Below are 20677 nucleotides of genomic sequence, written 5' to 3'. Positions count from 1 at the left end.
ACTGATCAAAAAATTTAAGCACCAGAAAAACACAAGCAATAAGAACAAAAAATGTACAATTGCATCGCAGAAAAATATGCAAATAATTTCAGTTGGAATTACCATACAAGAACGTCCATCAAAATGCACAATTGTCTGTTGTGCTATTGGAACATAATGTTGTTATTGCATGTGTTTTTTTCTGAATATTAAATTTTTTCGTCGAAGAGTGAGATGTAATAACCTTGATAATCGCTGCGATACCATATTCAATATGATAGTGTCGTTACTTTTGATGCGTAATGATAACATTAGGTTCTCCCACGCAACGATTTACGGCAAAATCTTATCTGTTATAGCAGATTACCAAGTCGCAAACGTTGTCTATTTCATAAAATGCACTAGAGTGCACGGGTATGCAGCAAGTTCCGTAGCTTTTTTTTAACAATGTTCCAAATGGATGTTTGTCAAGATAAAGGATTCGATAACGCATTGCATCCAGAGATTGTGAGTGTGAATAATCTTAAAGTGAAGAACTCTACACGTAATACAATTTGTGCAAATAGAACGGAAAGTTATCATCGTAATGACACGACGAGGGAAAAACCAAAATTTCACGTTAAATATCGCGATCGCGTTTATAACATACAAAGTTTCTTAGGTGTTCATCCAGGGGGAAAAAATACGCTCATGCGTTTCAAGGATCAAATCTTAGATGGTGAATTAGCAAAATATCCTCATTCTAAATCCGCTTACTATCTTCTCGAAGAATTTGCTGTGCAATATCAAGAGAGATATAACGAGTGCGAAGTGAGTGATATAAATATTAATAAATGAAAAATAGTCAATCGCCGTATATTCATATACGTATTGAATAAAAAATGTTCTTATTTAAAATATACTTATTTGCAAAAAAATGTTAATGTATTTATGCAAGAAAAACAAGTTTGAAGAAAAGCAATCTCTCGTGTTCCAATTTTAAACAAATTGTATATGTATATATTAGTGTTGAAAAATAGCTACAATTGTAAAAATAGCATATTACGATAGACATTACACAAACGTTAAAAATAAATGGTACTTTGTTTCATATTAAATGATTTGTTCATATCGCGTCAAGTTTATCTAAAAAGATTAGCGCACCTATATCAGTTATATAAAACATTCATCTTGACGTTTATTTCATTTTTACATCGTTTTACATTCATGACATATAAGTAAAAAAATGTACAGATAAGCTGTAAACGCAAAAGTTACGCTAATGTTTTACGTAATCATTGTTTTACGATTATATATCGTAAAGAGATTATATGGAAAAAATAGACATGCTAAACAAATAAATAAGACGTTAAGATAAAATATCATTAATTAAATGTTTCACCTCAGGACTTAATTAATTGGGATGTACCAATATTGCGGCAAGTGGGCTTTATGGGGGATCGATATTGGGAATGGGTAAACTTGCCAATAAATCGACCTATTCGATTATTTCAATCGAACATTTTAGAATTATTATCGATCACACCATGGTATACCGTACCGATTGTCTGGGTCCCCATAGTTATATATTTCATTTACATAGGATGTCTTCCAAATATTTCGACAAATATCGGTAATTTCTGTGTACATGATTTATATTTTAATTATATATTTGTAAAGTATATATAAATAGTATGTTCTTTTCAGCTGAACTGACTACACTAGTTCAAAAGTTATCTTTTTCCTTCTAATGTCGAGCAAAAAAAAACAACCTCTGAACTAGTGTAATCAGTTTAGCTGAAAAGGACAGACCAATAATGAAAAGTATAGCAAGCATGAAAATTTAAACGTTTACAATGTACACAATAATTTGATATATGTGACTGCATATTTTAGTGATTACGTTGCAAAGAATTTTTTCATCATTCCTTTTGGGAATATTTATCTGGACCGTTATGGAATATTTCATACATCAAAAAGTATTTCACTTTAAACCACCGCATAATTCGAGATTACTAATTACTTTACATTTCCTATTTCATGGGAATCATCATAAGGTACGATCTAGAGCCTTAATTAATATTTTTAATATTTTTAATTAAATATGTTTTAAATATTCATTGAATGTAAAGAGCGTGCGTAAAGAAAAGCTATATCAATAGGCACCATTGGATGAACAAAGACTGATGTTACCACCGACATTCAGTTTAATGATAGCGACGATTGTTTGGCAAATTTATAAAAGCATATTTCCTGTGGCAATAGTTAATCTTGTCGCCGCTGGTACTATGACGGGTACTTACTACTTATAAATCTTCTGATATATATATATTTCATATCCATATTAATTATTTCTATAATTCAAATAGATTTATATGTATATATATAATTGCAATTTTAACTTTATTTATTTTATAGGCTATTTATGTTATGATCTAATGCATTATTACTTGCATAACGGAGCGCCGAAAGCCGAATCCTATTTGTATACGATGAAAAGAAGACACAATTACCATCACTTTGTACATCATAATCAAGGTAATAGATGGGAATTACTATTAGAGATAATATATAGGAGATTAATTATTTAATTATTTGCAGGATTTGGAGTGACCAGTGACTTGTGGGATCGATTACTTAAAACGGATTTACGTTTGCGGAAATTAGAGAAACCATTAGAATGGTAAAACAATAGTAAAAATAAAAATGTAGCAGCATTTATATTTATTGATAGATTCTTCTTTTAAAATATATTTAAAATATATTCGCATAAATAATAATTCATTATTAATATAATCACAATTGTAATTGCAATAAGTACAGATTACTCCTTGTAATAAAGCATAACTCTGTAAATTTCACCATAGTTTCAGTCCCTTAGAAATTTAAGTACGTAAGTTCTTAAGAGAGATTCAATATTTAAAAAAGTATGACAATCTAATAAAGCAAAAATATTGAGAAATTTAATCTTTTCTTTGCATTTATTTGATAATAAATCTTAAACGGCCTTGTAGAGTGATATCTTAAGTACATAATCCATGATAAACACATGGCTATAAGTCCATTTGTCTCGTTTCATGCCTAATATCACAAATATGTTCAAAGTTAACAGAAAAGTACATATTGTGCCATATATATATATATCTTACTGAGATCTCAAAGCATATCTGCATCGTGGCATATAGCCGTTATGAAATAAATTATACCTGAGTACGCACAACACACATTCACATGAGTGACTCTCATGTCCCAACCCTATAGAGATTTGTGTCCATAAAATTCCATCGCACCCTTAAATTAGCATCACTGTGCTTCCGTCTTAACAGTTTTCCTACCCATACTTAATTGTGGAAATGAACTTTTATTAGCGGGAGGGTTTAACTTGGACGACAGATATATAAATGCTTCAAATAAGCTAGATCTATCCATAACGTTCACCTCATAATGTTTAATTTTCTCTCTAGTGCACCAATTAGTCGCTTTGCTCGCAGTATTCTCTAAGTTATTCAATGCAGCGTCAGTTTTCGTTCGATTACCGATCACAATTACAATTATTTCCTTCTTATCTTTATTTTTATCAATATCTTTCTTCAAAGGAAAGAGAACATCGAGAGATTCAGGCTTACCAGTGTCGTACACTAACACATAGCCGTCAGCAAAACCAAGATAGTGTCGTGGAAGCTGCTGATTGTTTACATTACTTTGTAGAGATTCAAGTCCAGCTGTGTCGTAGAATCTAACTTTCTCCTTTGTGCCCCGATCAGTCTCAATGTTGGCGACATAAATGTCTTCGATTGTAGGATGAATTTCCTGCAATTAATTATTATAAATCTATTATATAAATCTCTGCATGGCACGAGATACACGCAAAAGAATCGCACGCAGCAACGTAACCTCTTAAGATAACGCGTACCATCTTCGCATCGATATTCCCGTATATGAGCTGTTCCAATAAAGCCGTCTTCCCAACACCTTTCATTCCGCAAACTACCACCCTCGTAGTTTTCCCCATATCTAAATCTAACGTTTAGATAACGGACTTCCTCGCGCAGAGATGACATAAAGACTGTCAACTACTTGGCCATACTTGGCTACGTCTAGACGTAACGTCAAGTGAATGCGCGTGGGAACTGCATTGCGGGAATTTAACTATCACCTTCTCCCTTCTCACGTCACGGTCACGGTTGAACGCGTAAATAATTATTGCGTCCAGTACATGTATATTTATACAATAATACGAAACCAGTTTTTTTAATACTAAGGAGAGCTCTCCTGCGATTTTGCAGAAATTTTACAATATTATTGTAAAGAGAAAATTATCGCTCTCAAGTAAAAAAAAAAATACAGTATGCAAGTCCCGCTCCCTCTTTCAAATATAAAATATATTGTAATAAACTATATTGAGTTTTTTACAAGCAAAATATTCATGTATTTAGGCGTACATTTTTTTTTAATAAATAATTCGACTTACATTTCGACTATTTTTTTTCTTCGGTCTCGGCGTATTTGGCGCCACTTTTGTAGTTTGCACTCGCGTTATTTTTTTCGTTCGCGACGCTCGGGTTTTATCTATCACATTTAAGTTATTTATTTCAGCGAATATTCAACGACAAAGAAATCGCGGAGATGTACAATATTGAAGTATAACAAAATAATATGGCGACGGCGATCGTGTCGCAGTCGATGCGATTTTTATACCAAAATTACGAGCTTTATTCGTCGCGTGATACTACTTCGACACGATGATGCGAAACTACGACCGGAAACGTGCCATCACCCGGTTAGAAATCAATCGACAATGCCGAAAAACTTTCGAAAATCCCGTCGAAATCGTCCTCGTAATTCTCGCGATCCGCCTCGTACATTCGCGCGCGAAAACTTTCGGCGGCTTGAGTCGCCGCTGTGACGTCACGCCAAGACCGAGAGTCTCCTTGTCCTGATTGGTCGATCAGAATTTTGTCCACCAATCGGAAACCGAGAAGCTTTGTCCTGATTGGTCAATCGATAGTGAATATATTGTCGAACACAATCTAGAATGCTGCTGCCCTCTGCTGCACTTTTTACTTGTTTGTGCTGAATGTTCGCGAGCTCGTCGTCGCCGGTCTGTCCGCGAAATTACGAGTGAGAATGTACTAATTAATGTCATTACATCGTTAATTATTGTATACGTCTAATCGCGTCGCGTGTCGCAACATCGTAATCGCGTTCGTACGCGCGAAATTGAGCTCGTCGGCCGCGAATCTCGCTCATTCAACTTCGCTTCGTTCTTCGCTCCTTGACGTGACGTGACAGCGGCGACTCGAACCGCCAAAAGTTTGCGCGCGCGAATTTGCGAGGCATATCGCAAGAATTACGCGGACGCTTTTGGCGCGAATTTCGGGAGTTTTTCGGCGTTGTTGATTGAATTCTAAGCGGGAGATTGTACATTTCCGGTAGTAATTTCGCATCATCCTGTCAAAGTAGCATCACGCGACGAATAAAGCTCGTAATTTTGGAATAAAATGTGACGCGAGTGCAAGTGTGTTTTATTGGAGCATCTTTTATGAGGAAGAAACTCGGTGGCATCGAACAACGGCGGATCAACTATATGGTAATTTATTTATTGTATATTTTATTATTACTAATATTTATTTTATTATTTATTTTTTATTATTGCTCGACATATATCAATTATTCTAAATTTCACTATATAATTTATTTCATGTATTTATAATTTACAGTTTACATAACACCACTGCTGCGCATCGTATCGGTGAGTCTCATCAATTTTTGTTTAAATTTTGATTAATAATTTTGTGAAAATCCATGTATAAGAGGAGAGAAAGAGAGAGAGAGAGAAAGAGAGACATATCGCAAACAGTATTCTTTCATTAATTTATATTTAATATTTATTTCTTATTGTATTTTTTTATATATATTTTAAAATTTATAATAATTAATAATATAACTCGGTCTTTTTAAATTCTTTTTCCTTAATAACGCTTTTACATAATTAGGCGATACGATATACATTATCAATATATCTAGAGATATTAATATCATTTTTAATCTAGGCAAAAGGATAAATACATCCTGTCCGTTTTCCTGTTTAAAAAAGAAAAATATAAAAGATTTTTATTAAATATCAACATCTCATACAATTAACATTCTATTTACATTATTATTATTTGTTAATAATAATCTAGTATAAATTAACATAAATAATGAATAAATAAATAAATAAATAAATAGTGATTTTCAATGACAAATGTCACGATTGGTATATTACGATTCTTTTCTTGTAATCTCTGACTTATAATTAGAATAACGAAAATTTGTGGAAGAAGTGTATATATTGCAAGAGGCACAAAGAGCTTTCCACTCTCTTCTAAAGTCATCATGGATGTTTATAATATCTATAGGCCTATATTCTCTTCAATTCATCTTTTTTATATTTTTCACAATCTTTTTAAGCTTGCGAATTTGTATTAAATAATGCAAATAATGCGAAAAAATGCTAAAAAAAACCTTATCTATAATTTTCTGCTATTGAATGAATCCAATCATCAATAATGTGCATTTGCTAAATTGCTCAGAATAATATAAATATGACAACGTACCGGTAAGTACCCGTATAGTAAAGCTGCTGTACTTATTAATTATTATATAATTTCGATATTAATAATTAATAAATTCCAAGGAACTATCTCTCTCTACTAAAATGTACATTACATTTAATGCGTACGGTTAACATCTCAGTCTGTAATAGCTATAATTTACGTATCATAGATCAAATCTCATCGACTGATTATTTAATAAGGACATTTGCGATTGACAATCCACCTGGACAATCGTATCTAGATCATATTTGATCGCATTTCGTTGCGTAAATTTTGTATCTTCTAATTTATATATTTAATATTTTGATATAAAAATTGATTAGAATTTAATCGAAAATATTATTCCATTAATTTTGAGCATTTAAAGATTTGCCTCTGAAAAGTAATTTAATTTTTATCGTGATTTTAAATGCATTTTGTTTGTAATAAATCTTTATAAGTAGAATAGATTTTTTGAAGCTTTTATGCATGTAATATAAACTAATAATTTGCGCAAAGCAATCATTATATTTTGAAAATAAAATTTATAGTCCTGAGAAAACAAATTTCACCAAGTCATCATTTTTTATTTGACTCGAAAATAACAAAAAACAAATAAATAATATATAAATAAGAAATTAATATACAAATTAAATTCTTTTTGGAGGCTACAATATATATATATATATATTAAACGCGAAAGAATTATTTATGAAATTCGTAATTTATCGAGTGTAATTATATACAAATCGTCGGCGAAGAAAACCGAAATTGGAAATTTCTGCATATTCTGATAAGACTATCTTTGAGTCTGTTTCTTACTCGCCAATTTCTGTAATCGCGCTTTCAAGCCGTGAGGATTTAATTTTACTCTTACGACATCGGATTTATTTTCGAGTTTCTTACGAGCTTCCTCCATCCGTTCCTTTCGTATTCGCTGCTGTTCCTTTTTCCAGATATCCTGTAAAATGCGCTCTGTCATAATTGACTTATTTACATATTTCGCGCACGCTGCAAAGTATACCTTAAAATCCCGACAAAAACCAAGCCATAGGTTGAAAAAATCGTAAGGTTCCGCAGTCTCCAGTGTGGCGCCTTTGGGAATGAACTGATAAAATCGCATTACTGCCTTGAATTTGTTTTTAGCTTCCAGTAACTCTTCTTTTTCGTTCGCCAATTCGGTATTCGCCCTCGCCATAAACGAATCTACTTTCTCCTTGAATATCTTGGACGTAGTTGGATCCGTTTCCACGACAATGTTACACTTTTGCGCGCATACTAAAACAAATTAATTTCACTTACATTAATATTTTTAACATATTTAAATATGTTGTGCTGGACGAAATTGATATAGAAGTCGTTCGCTGCGTTTGCAAAATTTAGAATTTTATCAAAGCATACATTTTTATCGATAAATAGTTTGTATGTATAGTAAATTATTGTATGTATATTCCATAAAAAGACAAACTAAAAAGAAGACGAAGAATTTATAGATTATATCAAATAAGAAATTATATACATAAAAATTTCTTATCTGATATAATCTATAAATTCTTCGTCTTCTTTTTAATTTGTTTTTTTATAGACTATAATATACATACAATATTTAATATACGTACAAATTCTATTCATCGACAAAAAAAATATATAATAAAATAAAAATATATATATATACAATTTACATACGTATGAACCAAAATTACAATGCGATATTATAATATTTTGATATCTAATTCCGAGCTTTTTAAGTAAAATAACAATATTTAGCACTGCTATAAAAATTTTTAAGCAGCCTAATATTAATAATATTACTTACTCTGCAATTCTCTGTCCAATCTGTCAAGTTCTTTGGCAATATCGTCAAATTTAATCGTCGATGCAGCTTCGACATCAGCAGGCTCGGGCACGGGTAAAGCTAATGGTTCATCGAAGCTATTATGTTCTTTTTCTTGAGCCAATTTCGCATTGACAACATAGTGTAACAAAGTAACCCCGGGTACGTTGGACTTTACATCTTTCAGTTTGCCAAGAATCTCTAGACCGAAGCCATCAGCCTGACCACGCATCATGTTTCCAGCCGTTCATGTAATTACCCAGAGTCAGTATAATAGCTATCACTTTCCTCAAAGACTCGGACTTGACCAAAAAGTCGCAGGTGGTCCGTACGTTATTTAATTTATACGAGACCGACGATATCGCGTCTTGGAATTCCGACTGAAGCATCAAGCAGGCTATCCTTTCGGAGAAGTTTTTTATACCGGCTAAACGCTTGAGAAATAATTCTGGTTGATCGATAGGAATATCCGGAAACTCTGCTTCATGCATAGCGATTTCTGCTATCTCCTTTTCCGTAGGTTTCTGTAAATTACAAAACATAAGTTTTTTTCAAAGTAAACGTTTATAAATTTATAGCAGAAATTGATTGCATTTAGAAAAATAAAAGAAACTCAATTATACGTGCTAAAATATTTAGATTTTTAATTCGTATTGTTTACTCACGATTTCGTAGATCTGCTGCAGCGTCTCCAAACTGATGACACTCGTGTCTAAATTATAAGCCGCGTTCTCTATCTCGCTAAAATCAATGTGTAGACTCTTCTCAAGAATTCCCACCATCTTCGAACGTTTCGGATCCAATATTTTCGCTGGTTGGATCTTGGTTGGACCTTTATTGGAAGTGTCCTCGGTCCTCTTGGTCGGATTCTTCTGCCTCACCTGTCGTGAAAATAAATCGGCGAATTCTTTCATGTTTATGCTCTCTTCCTCCGCAAGTTCTAGCCACAAAGGTACCTAGAAGAGACAACATAAAAACAATCATGCATTATTAAAGAAATCATTATATCAACAATTAATTTTATCCTTATAATCTTTTATTTACCTGAGTTGGCGATTCTGCAGTAGCGGAACTTTGACTAGTCGCAGTAACTGGCACTATAATTCTCGTCCAATAAAGTGGCTTCATAGGCACATCAGGATTTAAAGGTTGTTTTCTCATAACTAGAAAGGTAAAACACTGTGTTACACGGTGCAAATACCGGAATCCCGCGGTAATAGAACTGTACAGCGTACTCTCGATTATTTCGAGACAACGAGAAGAATCGAGAGTACTCTGTACTTTTGTTAATTTTGATACCTACTAGCTCTGCTAGGCGGATTCCACCCTCCGACCGGTGGAGCGGGTAAAGGACAAGGGCTTTCCCCCGGAAGTGACGAGGGTGCCATAGGTGGTGGCGGTGGTGGGCCTGCACCTGATCCTCCGAATGGAGGCGGAGGTGGGGGTGGTATACCGTCCAACATCGGCATCCCCGGTGGTGGCGGTGGAGGTGGTGGACCATCTGCGGAACTCTGCGCTCCAGGTAATGGTGGCGGTGGTGGCGGTGGCGGTATCAGTCCATCAATAATCGACCCGAGCGAAGGTGGTGGAAGAGGCGGCGGCGGTGGTGCTCCGCACATGTTCAACATCGGCGTAGGCGGTGGCGGTGGTGGCGGAGGTATCCCGCTCATGGTGCTCTTCATGGTCGCAATTTCGCACGTGACACCCTGAGGAGGCATAGGTGGTGGCGGTGGTGGTGGAAGAGGTATATCACTCTCGATTCTATGCACCGACATGGACGGAGGCGCGGGTGGAGGTGGTGGTGGTGGCACCGCGTTTTGCAGAGGTGACGGCGGAGGTATCGAATTTATGATACTTTGCACAGGCGGTGGCGGAGGAGGAGGTATCGTGCTCGTCGTACTCGACATCGGCGTAGGCGGTGGCGGAGGCGGCGGTGGTGGCGCGGGTGGAAATGTACTCATGATACTTTGCGTTGGCATCGGCGGAGGTGGCGGTGATGGTATCCTCGAAATATCCGTCAGTTTCGTCACCGATGACGAAACCGTTCTTTCGCTAGCTCGCGCCGATTCGGTGCTCGCCGCGAGGACGTATGGAGAAGGCGGCGGCGGAGGTGGTGGGATGAAGGACTGCAACGACGTTGTTGAGATAGATGTAGCTCTGCTCTTGGAGAATGACTCCGGTAGGGGTGGAGGTGGTGATGGTGTCGCATAGTCTTCGTTTGACACGTTTATCTGATACGATAAGAACGATGGATTCGCGACCTTGTCGATTGATGCGGGCGAAAACGCGCGTGTCATCTTGATTTCCTCAGGATCTGTAACGAGATCATTTCTGATCGATGAGTCTCTGCCGAAGTTGTTTGTTTCTTCGGCACTTCCATCGAGAGGTGACGAGCTTCTCGGTGATGTTTGAGTAGACTGGCCTTTACTACTTGTCTGTCGGTTTATAGATATCTCGCGCAGTCGTTTGATCTCATCTCTCAGTTTCTTCACCTCTTCCTCGTATCCATGTATATCTTCAGGCATGGAATGTTCACCGTATGTTTGGATCGATTTACTTGGAGCTGAGAGAAATTCATCCGCCTGCACGCAGGTGTCTGTCCGATCTGTCTGATTAAAACAGAGCGTTATGAAAATAAATAATCACGATCGACACATCAATCATTATCGACTTAATAAATAAATCAAGATTTTACCACGGACGTTTTCTTCACACTTTTGTCTGGTAACGCGGAGATCTTAGAAGTTGGTAGGTCTTGTTCTGAAAAATCCATTAATAATACGTAATTAGTATAAAAATAGATTTCTATCTTATTAAACTTATAAGAAAATTGAATCAAATTGTATCTGATATGCTCTCTTCACATCGTTTGGCAAGCTATAAACCATTTCCGAATAAGCAACTGTTCTATTTTAATTTAAGCTTTATATTAGCAGCATTAACGGCACTTCTACCTCTATAAACATACAATCAATCCTAATTAAAGATGCATGTTTTACGAACAAAGCAACTCTTTATCATCGCGTAGCTCTTATCTCGTTTTATCACTCAACATACAAGAAATTCTTCTAGATGTATATCTTATCTCTTAATCATTTTCATCATTAATGAGATTATTAACAGAATATATAAATAAAAAATAAATATAAATATTTAAATAAAAATATGTGAAATATGTATCTAAAATTCTAAGTGTTTCTGCAATCATTACTGGAATAGCAACTTTACAGATGAAAAAAAAATCTACTTTTCGAATAAGATTTGAATTGTTAACGTCATGTACACTCTTCCTTGATTACGATTAAAAATAATGTGATATTTTAACTCGATTTCTCTTCGTTGCAAACACGTTTCGGATACACGTATAACACTCGTTTTTTTTTTGTAATCACTTTTTTTATTCCGTGTGTACACATCTGCTATTAGACACCTCGCGCTTGTCCCGAAGATGTATTTCTCTTCTGCTCCGAAAAGGAACTGCCACATCTCGTTGACGAACGATACGGGAGAGCACGATCGCAAATCCGAGGCTAACCCCGCATACGCCCCATCGATAAGACTTATCGGCAAACACGCACATTTGATTTATACATATCGTTCGCTTTAACCTCGGTCACGCGTGATACGGATTATTTGGTGACCGGTAAAAAAAAATATTTCCCATCGCGATAGTGCCGATGAAAGGCGGCGATTGTCTTGTCGGCGCATTAACCGATCATAATCGCTATCTACTGATGATGTTACGATACCTCGCGATTTGTTGAGCGTAAATTACGTAATTCTAATAGAGGAAAAAGAAACGAAATGCCGTGTGTTTACCCTCCGTCACGTTATCTTGTACCTTTTCTTCCGTCATGAGATAAGATTCGCGATATCGTACTGGCGCGAAGATAGATTCTAGGCCGTGCGCTGACCCACGTCTAGTTATAAAAACGTTTTATATCGCAGCGAAACCGTCATTATGCCCTAGATTCGCGAGGAGTAGAGTCAGAAAAATAATTCAGACCTTGGAAAAATTTTTCGTAAAATCTTGTTAGTATCTCGTTTGAAAAGATTGCCGAAATTGCAAACAAATTTCAACCGTTTATATTTTCTAATTGTGTCCTCTCACCTTTAAATTGTTTATAATCCGTCTTCTGAATAATATTCTTGCGACTTTTCTTCTTCTTGGCGCTATTACGATCCAGGGTCAAGCTGGCCACTCTTCTCAACACCGTACTTTCGTTTATCGATGATTCGCAGACACTGTGTCGTCTCTGTAGCGTGCTGACATTAATTTCTGGAGTCGTGCTCTTCTCGCTCGACGTCACACCTGAAAGTGATAGGCCCATTTGAGACATCAAGTGTCAGAGACACATGCTATGTTGACTTAGGTCCAATACATTAGGCGTCCTCTAAGCTCTTCTTAAACAATATTACTTATACAAACTTATATAATTGTATTTCAACGTAAGTTTACTCACACAGAGTCTTCAAACTTTGCTTAAGCCGTTAACTTATTTAACTTTTTAAAAGCTGATTAATCACTCGGTAAAATTGTGTAAGAAGATGAGTAACGCATGTGTTAAATTACAAACTTAATAATACAAATGTTCCTCACTTATTCGGGGACTCATCACCGACAAATTGATCTTCTTGTATCTCGAGATCGCAAACGGAATCTTCTTCTCCTCCTTGCTGTCGATCGACTTCCTTGGGGTCGACTCAAGGCCCAATTTCATCACTTGCGCCTCGGTGGATATAATCGGACTCGTGGTGAGCTCCCCAGGATCGGTGAAGACACTGTCGCTCGAGGAATCCTGGCTGGGCGGTGTCGGCATTTCCGTAACAACTAGACCCTTGTTTGCCAAGCGCCAGGAATCGGTTACTAACAATGGTGGTAGCTGGGTCGTCGGAGTCTGCGGTGTTGTCATCGTCGTCGTCGTCGTCGTCGGCGTCGTCGGCGTCGTGACACTTGGGCGGGAAGACTCCGTCGTTGTTACGCATGGTTTCGACGTTATTGCGGTATCCTTGCGACATTCGGGCTCTACGCTTTTCTGCGTGTCCTAATTACAAGACAATTTTATATTATATACATACATCGTGATTTGAGATAAAAATAAGCATGTAACGTTGTGGAAATTTGTTTCTCTTTAATTCAAGATCGGTAATCAGTTTTCCATTTTGCTTCTTCATAATTAGACGAATTATATATTCATTTTATTTTACTTAACATGTGTTTCTCATTTTTCAACATACACACAGTCTTAAATTACGCATCGCGGAAAAGATTTTCCCTCCAATCGATAGTTGCGTTGGATTTGACTTAAAACGTGAAAAGGAAAGGAAAATGGTACCTTGGGTAACACAATTCTCGGTGGCTGCGGTGCCTGCCTCTTGGTGTGACCCGGTGTCTGCACCTTCTCGAAGCTGATCTTGATCGGTTCGCGCGGCTCGTCGCACCCATCGGGACTCTTGGGTGGTTGGTCCCGCTTATCCTTACTCTGGTCCTCGACAGTCTCGAGCTCCCCCGTGGACGCGGACGTCGGCACCGGTGCAATGTCTCGCTTCTTCTGCTTCTTCTTGCCGTCGCTTTGCAAATTGCCCATCGCCTCGGGAATTTGCACGCCTACGTCTAAGTTGCCCCAGTAGAGCAGCCGGATGTTGTCGACCCAGAGGTGGAAGAAGTCGGACAGCTTTGATCGCGGCGGCCGCGCCTGGGCCGCGGCTGCGCCTTGACCATGGCGGGCGTGCATCCGTGGTCGATAATCGAGAGCTGCGGTATCCGCGATCACGGCGTCGTCGTCGCCTCGACGAGCGCCGGCCGCTGCGAAAGCAAACACGGAGTCGAGTCACCACCTCGTGAGCTCGTCATCCGGATTAATTCGAGACGACTAGGAATGCATTCCCGTATTTTCATCCATTCGCGCATCGACATTACAATTCGGAGCACTCTGATTAACTCAATTATACGTGCGGTTATCGCGCCGCGGATAGAGTCGTCTTCATTAATATTGGAGCTGTTTTTTTAATTAATTTTATTAATTAGCGAAACAGAAAAACGAGAGTTTGACTATGGTGTGTAATTGGTTCGCGATAATTAATCCAGATTATTTAAATTTATTGGTAAACGTGACAATTTAATTGTGTTGACATTAATATGAGCGGATGCGATGTTTGCGTTAAAATTAATTAAAATTCAAAATTAGACTATCGTATCTGACGTTGAATAAGTGGATTTTAAATCGTTATTTAAACTGTATTCGCGAAAGAATATAAAGAAGAGAAAATATGATGAATGAATACCAACTGAATTTAATGGACTGTGAATTACCTTGATAACTGATTAACTCGATACTTCTTGGATATCGTTTCGTAATCGGATATTGACAGCTCTAATATTAATAACCTTATGTCATATGATAACTAAACGATACGACGTGCTGTCGTCTGCATACTGAACATTTTTATATAGGGAACATCGATTTATTATTACTAGGACACGTTGGTGTCATTGGCAACTATTATTATCTTGCACTCAAGGCTAGTGTGACTTTTCCATGGAAGTAACAAAATATATAATAAAAGTGAAAAGTTTTACACGTTGAAATCTCGCGCAATAATTTCCTTCTTGATTAAAGACAATAAATTTCGATTGCATTCTTAAAATTAATATAATATTTAAAATAATTAAAAATGAAAGATGTAAAATTTATAATTGTGTAACATATTCATCGACGAAATTAAATATTTAAAAGCGAATATAAGCACTTTGAACATGCTTCTATACCAAACAAAACAAAATACATTGCTTATGTTTCGATACGTACAAACATGATGCATAGATAATGTTTCGACTACAAAACACGACTGAATGCCAGATATAACATTAATAACAAGCGTGAAAAACGAGAACTCACGGATGATACATGAAACAAATTTTTAACACAACGCGATAATATATCAAAAATGCTTCGCAAAACATTATGCACGATTTATTAGCGTTCGGATTACCATTAATATAATATCGGTTTTTCTTTCCTAAGGTATTTATCATGATTACAACAAACAATGATACTGTTGCATATTCCTCTCAGTTGTTACTGTATATCTTCAAATTACACTTGTCTTTTATACATCGAATCGCATATTATTGACACTCCGAATGTAAACGAATAACAGAGTATATTGACACAATTTTCTTTTTCACGTAGGATAATATTTTTTACCGTAAATGTGTTTAAAATGCCGATTATGAGTTATGCGATCGGGAATTCAGAACAGTCGGAACGATATTTAATGCACCACGTGGTGTGACGTCCGTCACGCGACTAGAACGCCGGTGCCTGTTACCTTTATTATACATACATCGGAAAATCAATCTTGAGGGATACCTCAAGGGCAAGAAATAATACAAGCGTTCCTCGACATAGTAAATTCATGAACAATTGCTGTTCAAAGTTTTCAGTAAATCGCGACGAATTACAAATTAGTCAACTTCGATCAATTAATTAGAAACAGAAATTTTTGAATGTCCTATTATTAAAACATTTCTCGTTTCAATATTTATTACATAATTTGCTATAAAAAATTTTTAATTTGACATTAATCAGAGCAAAATCTAAGGATTTGATAGAATAGTTAAGTAATAAATTATTTAATTAAAGAGAAAGATACTTAAACACAGTTTTTTATCTCTTATAACATACAATAGGTACCTATATTCAAGAAATATTCGCGATTTGAGAACGCGAGAAGACTCGACGTAACACATTAGCTATGTAACATTATTACGATCATAATGAATTAGAATCACCGTCAGAATCTCGAAGAGATTACATGTACGTTACATGTTCAGTAGGATCATGCGCTTCGCGGAGCCTGCTATTTCGTAACGTAAATATACGCCGAAAACGTGCCATGTAATTGACGTGATGTAGAAGAGCGTTGCTCCCCTCGTGAGGGTATTACGCTCCCTTACCTGATTCTCTCGCATTTCGACAGCACCGCCAACATATTACACGTTACATCGTGCGGTTCACGCGTGCCACTGAAAACTCGCATCTCGTCTATTATCGATTGTTCCCGGCGATATAACCGTCCGCGCATTTTTCATCAGTCGTTCGCGTCACGAGCGTAAAATATCACCTCGGTTTCTGCGAGGAAAACACGAATATCGTACACGGTAAAAAGCCTTCGAGCGTTTTATTGAACACGTATAGGTGGGAGGCAGCTGCCCGAACAGCGCAAACTCGCGCCATCGAGCCCTCCTAGGTCGATGTCTCGATGTCGAGGTCGACAAAGCTACGATCGCCTCTCGATAGTTTGCTCTCATGGTGATATAAATTGCACGCGGGATTCTGGGATCCAAGTTTCCATAAATCTCGACTGTTCGCCACCGATTTTTCTGGAGAACCCGCCTCGGGTCCTCCAGACGTCGATGCTGCAAATATGTATATACATATATATTACAAAGATTATTTTTAAAAATTCACAAATTGACAAATACTTATATATTAATAATCGAAAACAAAATTTAAAAAATTGTTTTATTATATATAATGGCAAATTATTATACTATATTATTATATAATATTTAGCAAGGGAAATAAAAACAAGCGAGATCGTCGCTTCATCGTTTATTTTTATATTGCAACATAAAATTTGTACAAATAATAATTCATTATAATATCGTAACTATAATGGATAATAATTAATATACGAATTTTTTTTCGTGGATGTGTGTGCAACGCGTGCACGCACACGTGCGCGCGCGCGGGAGCGACGTACACGCGCTATTAATTAATTAATTAATATTGCGAGCGGCCACGCACACGCAAGCATGCGCGGCACGCGGTGCGTTATCGGATCGTCGCGCGAGAACTCGGCGATTTTTCGCGAAAAAAAAAAAAAGATCCATTTTTCGGCGAAAAGCCCGACGAAATCCTCGCGCTTGGGGGGATCCAATATTCTATCCTAGCATCCGACGCTCGTAGGCATTCGCTTCCGCTCGAGATTCCTTCGCGACACATGCGTTTTACATATATTCGTAGAGTGATGGACGACTTTTAGTGAGATAAACCGGTCCGTGACTCTCGTTTAAACACACACACGCATACGCGCACTCACGCACACATACAGAAGGAGAAGGGGGAGGACTGTGTTATTTGATGGTTTAGAGAAACGTACATTCTCGTATTTACATCTACTTCGGCGAGCGACGTTATTCTACAACTTATTAGAGCTGCTCGTCTTTGTTACAATTATTTTCCTCTTATATAACATAACATTTTCCTTTTTTTTCCCATAACATACATTACCCGTACACTCACACATGCACATACATATGTATTTTTCTCTCTCGTTTTATATCTTTCTCTTCGCTATGTATTATGTACAAAACCGCAGCGTAATTCTCATTCTCTTCGCGCGTAAGGTAGCGAAAATCGATCGAACACGGTCTTGTTGGCGTTCTTTGAATTTATTAACCCTATATAGTATATACGCGTGTTTAACGTACATGTATCCTCTACGATTTCGTTGTGTGCAAAAATATGTCGACTACATTTTCTCCGTTCTTTTCCCGTTCGCCCTGTGTTCCCGCCTCCACATTTAGCTCTCTGCGCGACCCGCCTTTCTTTCCTCGTATATATCGCGGGGCTAGAATTTACGTTATCTGACTCGGGAATACAACTGTACAAGGGTGCATTCGTGTCCCTTAAGTAATTGTGCCGGTAAAACTCCCTCTGTTGATTCCGAATATCGGCGGCTTCAAGACGCAGTAATAACATGTATAACGTTCGTAACGTTAACGCTCGACTTTCGCTCTATGAAAGACATGGAAGTAGGAGATTCTAATACATCGGTTTTCGTACATCGGTCATCGATGAATTACCTTGCGCCAAAGAGGCAGCGCGCTTAGTATCATCGATAGAGAATGTAATATAGTGCAAGGGTATAAAAGGAGAAATATAAGTCTAATAAATAAGAGACACGATATAATGAATACGCGATCGAATCAGATAAACCGAGAATATGCGAAAGATGAAGTAGAGAAAGGAGGTGGAATATTAATAAAATGCGATTCGATGTAAAAGACCGAGAACGTACAAGAGATAAAATATTTTTGCATATAAAACGGAAAATATTTCAATATTGGACACCGTATTAGCGTTAGTAAAACGAATTTGCGTTCGTAAAAGATGCATCAGAGAGAAAGAGAGGAAATGAAAAAAATAATAGTTCGCCCTGTTGGGGCGAACAGTAAATAACTCGAGACCGACGTTATGCTTGGTAAAATACAATCCTATTTCATATTAGCGAAGTAATCAGCGAAGAAGATTATTACGTCCAACAAGACTCGTTACGATCGCGTTGTGTACGTGCAACACGACATCGTTTCGGTGGAATACTTATTTTGTTAGAGTATTTGCGTTCTCTCTTAATTGCGCCTATGTAACGTCGTGGTACACAAGACTAATGGCCACGCACAGATCCGCGTGCAATCGCAACGGTCAAGATGCGATCGTCCGATCACGATGTCTCCGAAGATTTGCATTACGAGCAAATGAGATCAACAAATGATGTGCGAACGAACGCGCGGTCCAGCGTTTTTCACTCGTTTCCTGCTCCCGCGGACATGAAAATATGTGCAAAACAAAACGGCGGTATTAGATTATTATTTTAATTAGTAAAGAGATGATGTAGAGCAATCGAGGTTATTTTTTTCGTCTCAGGATGAAAATTTGTCATCCAAACGGATACTTTACGATTTATTACTAAAGTAGTATTGCTCGAGTGTTCGTAAAACTGTGACGCTGAACGGATGTGTATGTAGCATCGCAATCTAGTTTCTCTTACTCTATATCCTGTTATATTTTCACGTTTGTCGCGAGCGAAGAAAGACGACACTTTACCGGCGTCCGATCGACAATACAAAAATAAAAAAAAAATAAAAAATAAAAAAAAATGAAAAATTGGAGAGAAAAGAGGGAGTAAAATTCAACAAAAAAGCTGCGTACGTAATCTCTACACGTCGCATATAACTATAAAACGGAGTGACGCGTAGAATATTCGCACGTAAAAAAAAAAAAAAGAGGAGTCTCTATACATTTATATCTACCGTTAGTCCGAAATATATTCAGGCTGAAACAGCGAAGTTCGTTGTCGCTTTCGTTTTATTTTTATTTTTTTCGGGCTCCTCCCAAGTTTCATCTGTCGTCTCTCGTGACTGCGAAGCGGCGAATACGATTACAAACTTGTGTATCGCATCTAACAATATCGCAGACTCTTTCAACATTGTTAAGTACCTTAGGAAACTTACTTAGAAATATTTACAACTGCGTGTGATGAATATTCAATGTCGCCGTCGCTTTCCCGTGCAATGCAATAGTCGAAAAGACATCTGAAAGACAACTCCGTCTTTTAGACGTCTTTTAGACACTCGGACTGTCCGAGCTCCGTCACGAGGGCGGATGACGTTTGAGAAGTTATCGTCGCGCTCATTTCAGCCCGACAATCGTCTCGATCAAAAACTGCTCTCCGCGAAAAAAGAATACATCTCTTACTTACATAAACACTATCCATAAACTCTAGCACATACTTACAAAGCCGATGACGTTAATCGCCTCGGTTGATATACATCATATATATATTTTAGATCGCGAGAAACTGCGATCGCATGTCATCCGAAGATACGGCGTCACCCATAGTCATATATAAAAGTATAAAATGCATTGAACGCCATATATCGTCACCGTAATCGTACAATTTTTGCGCGCCATTGGTTCGAGAGACTTCAACGACCTGTCCCTCTGTCATTCTTGAAATATCTTCCCGTTTATACGTACAACATCCTTTCTCACGTGAGCGGCCGGAAATTGAAGTGTCCTAGTATTTTAACACCATAACACTTGAAGTACGCTTACAAACACAGTTTCGACGAAGAGTATCGCACGTCTCCTACATAAATTCGCCCGATAGAAGGAAACGCAATTACGCGGAAAAGACGAATAAATGCAATGAAATCACACGAGCATAGTCATCATCACATTAGTCAAAGTTAACAGAGTAACATTACGATAAATGCATAGAAAAATTTCGTTGTTGCTCGAGTATCCAGCTTGATTGAATATATTAACAATAATTAAACGCATTGAATCCGGAATGGCAGTTATCTCAAAACAGCATATTGTTAAATATTAATATACGTGCCGGATTCAAAGTGTTAATAATAATAATATTCAATCAGTCTCAGAACGGCTTAAGATTAGACAAGGCTGAATGTTATGTACGTATTTATATGATAAACATTTGATTTCTCCAAAGA

The 20677-nt window shown here is 37.2% G+C and overlaps 3 protein-coding genes and 1 long non-coding RNA gene across 4 annotated transcripts in view; 2 read left to right on the top strand and 2 right to left on the bottom strand.

The window, feature by feature from the left end:
* The first annotated feature begins 267 nt into the window (after positions 1–267).
* Fa2h (Fatty acid 2-hydroxylase) lies at positions 268–2925 on the top strand. Its single transcript, XM_029303663.2, has 6 exons — positions 268–789; positions 1366–1591; positions 1855–2015; positions 2121–2253; positions 2377–2496; positions 2560–2925. Exons 1-6 carry the CDS (start codon positions 427–429, stop codon positions 2643–2645), a joined length of 1089 nt encoding a protein of 362 aa, XP_029159496.2. The 5' UTR covers positions 268–426; the 3' UTR covers positions 2646–2925.
* kappaB-Ras (NFKB inhibitor interacting Ras like 1) lies at positions 2660–4128 on the bottom strand. The gene is made up of 2 exons (XM_029303664.2): positions 3872–4128; positions 2660–3768 (listed from the first exon to the last, which is right to left on the bottom strand). Exons 1-2 carry the CDS (start codon positions 3968–3970, stop codon positions 3262–3264), a joined length of 606 nt encoding a protein of 201 aa, XP_029159497.1. The 5' UTR covers positions 3971–4128; the 3' UTR covers positions 2660–3261.
* A 918-nt stretch (positions 4129–5046) lies between these two features.
* The window catches only part of LOC114931536 (uncharacterized), a 165631-nt gene continuing 150000 nt past the window's right edge, over positions 5047–20677 (top strand). Inside the window, exons 1-2 of the long non-coding RNA XR_014924923.1 lie at positions 5047–5548; positions 5679–5710. This is a non-coding gene — a long non-coding RNA (uncharacterized LOC114931536). The remainder of the gene's footprint in view (positions 5549–5678; positions 5711–20677) is intronic.
* LOC114931535 (uncharacterized) lies at positions 5620–16345 on the bottom strand. Its single transcript, XM_029303618.2, is given in 13 exon segments — positions 5620–7497; positions 7561–7814; positions 8353–8611; positions 8613–8894; positions 9036–9326; positions 9415–9533; positions 9674–10979; positions 11066–11130; positions 12482–12682; positions 12971–13415; positions 13707–14176; positions 14684–14744; positions 16331–16345. Coding segments are annotated over 13 exon segments (3930 nt in total). The 3' UTR covers positions 5620–7335.

Source organism: Nylanderia fulva, unplaced genomic scaffold (genome assembly GCF_048542155.1).
Source record: "Nylanderia fulva isolate GAGA-0341 unplaced genomic scaffold, ASM4854215v1 Scaffold27, whole genome shotgun sequence".
NCBI classification, from domain to species: Eukaryota; Metazoa; Arthropoda; class Insecta; order Hymenoptera; family Formicidae; genus Nylanderia; species Nylanderia fulva.
Note: the sequence above shows the minus strand (reverse complement) of the source record. Positions and strands in the feature narration are given on the sequence as shown.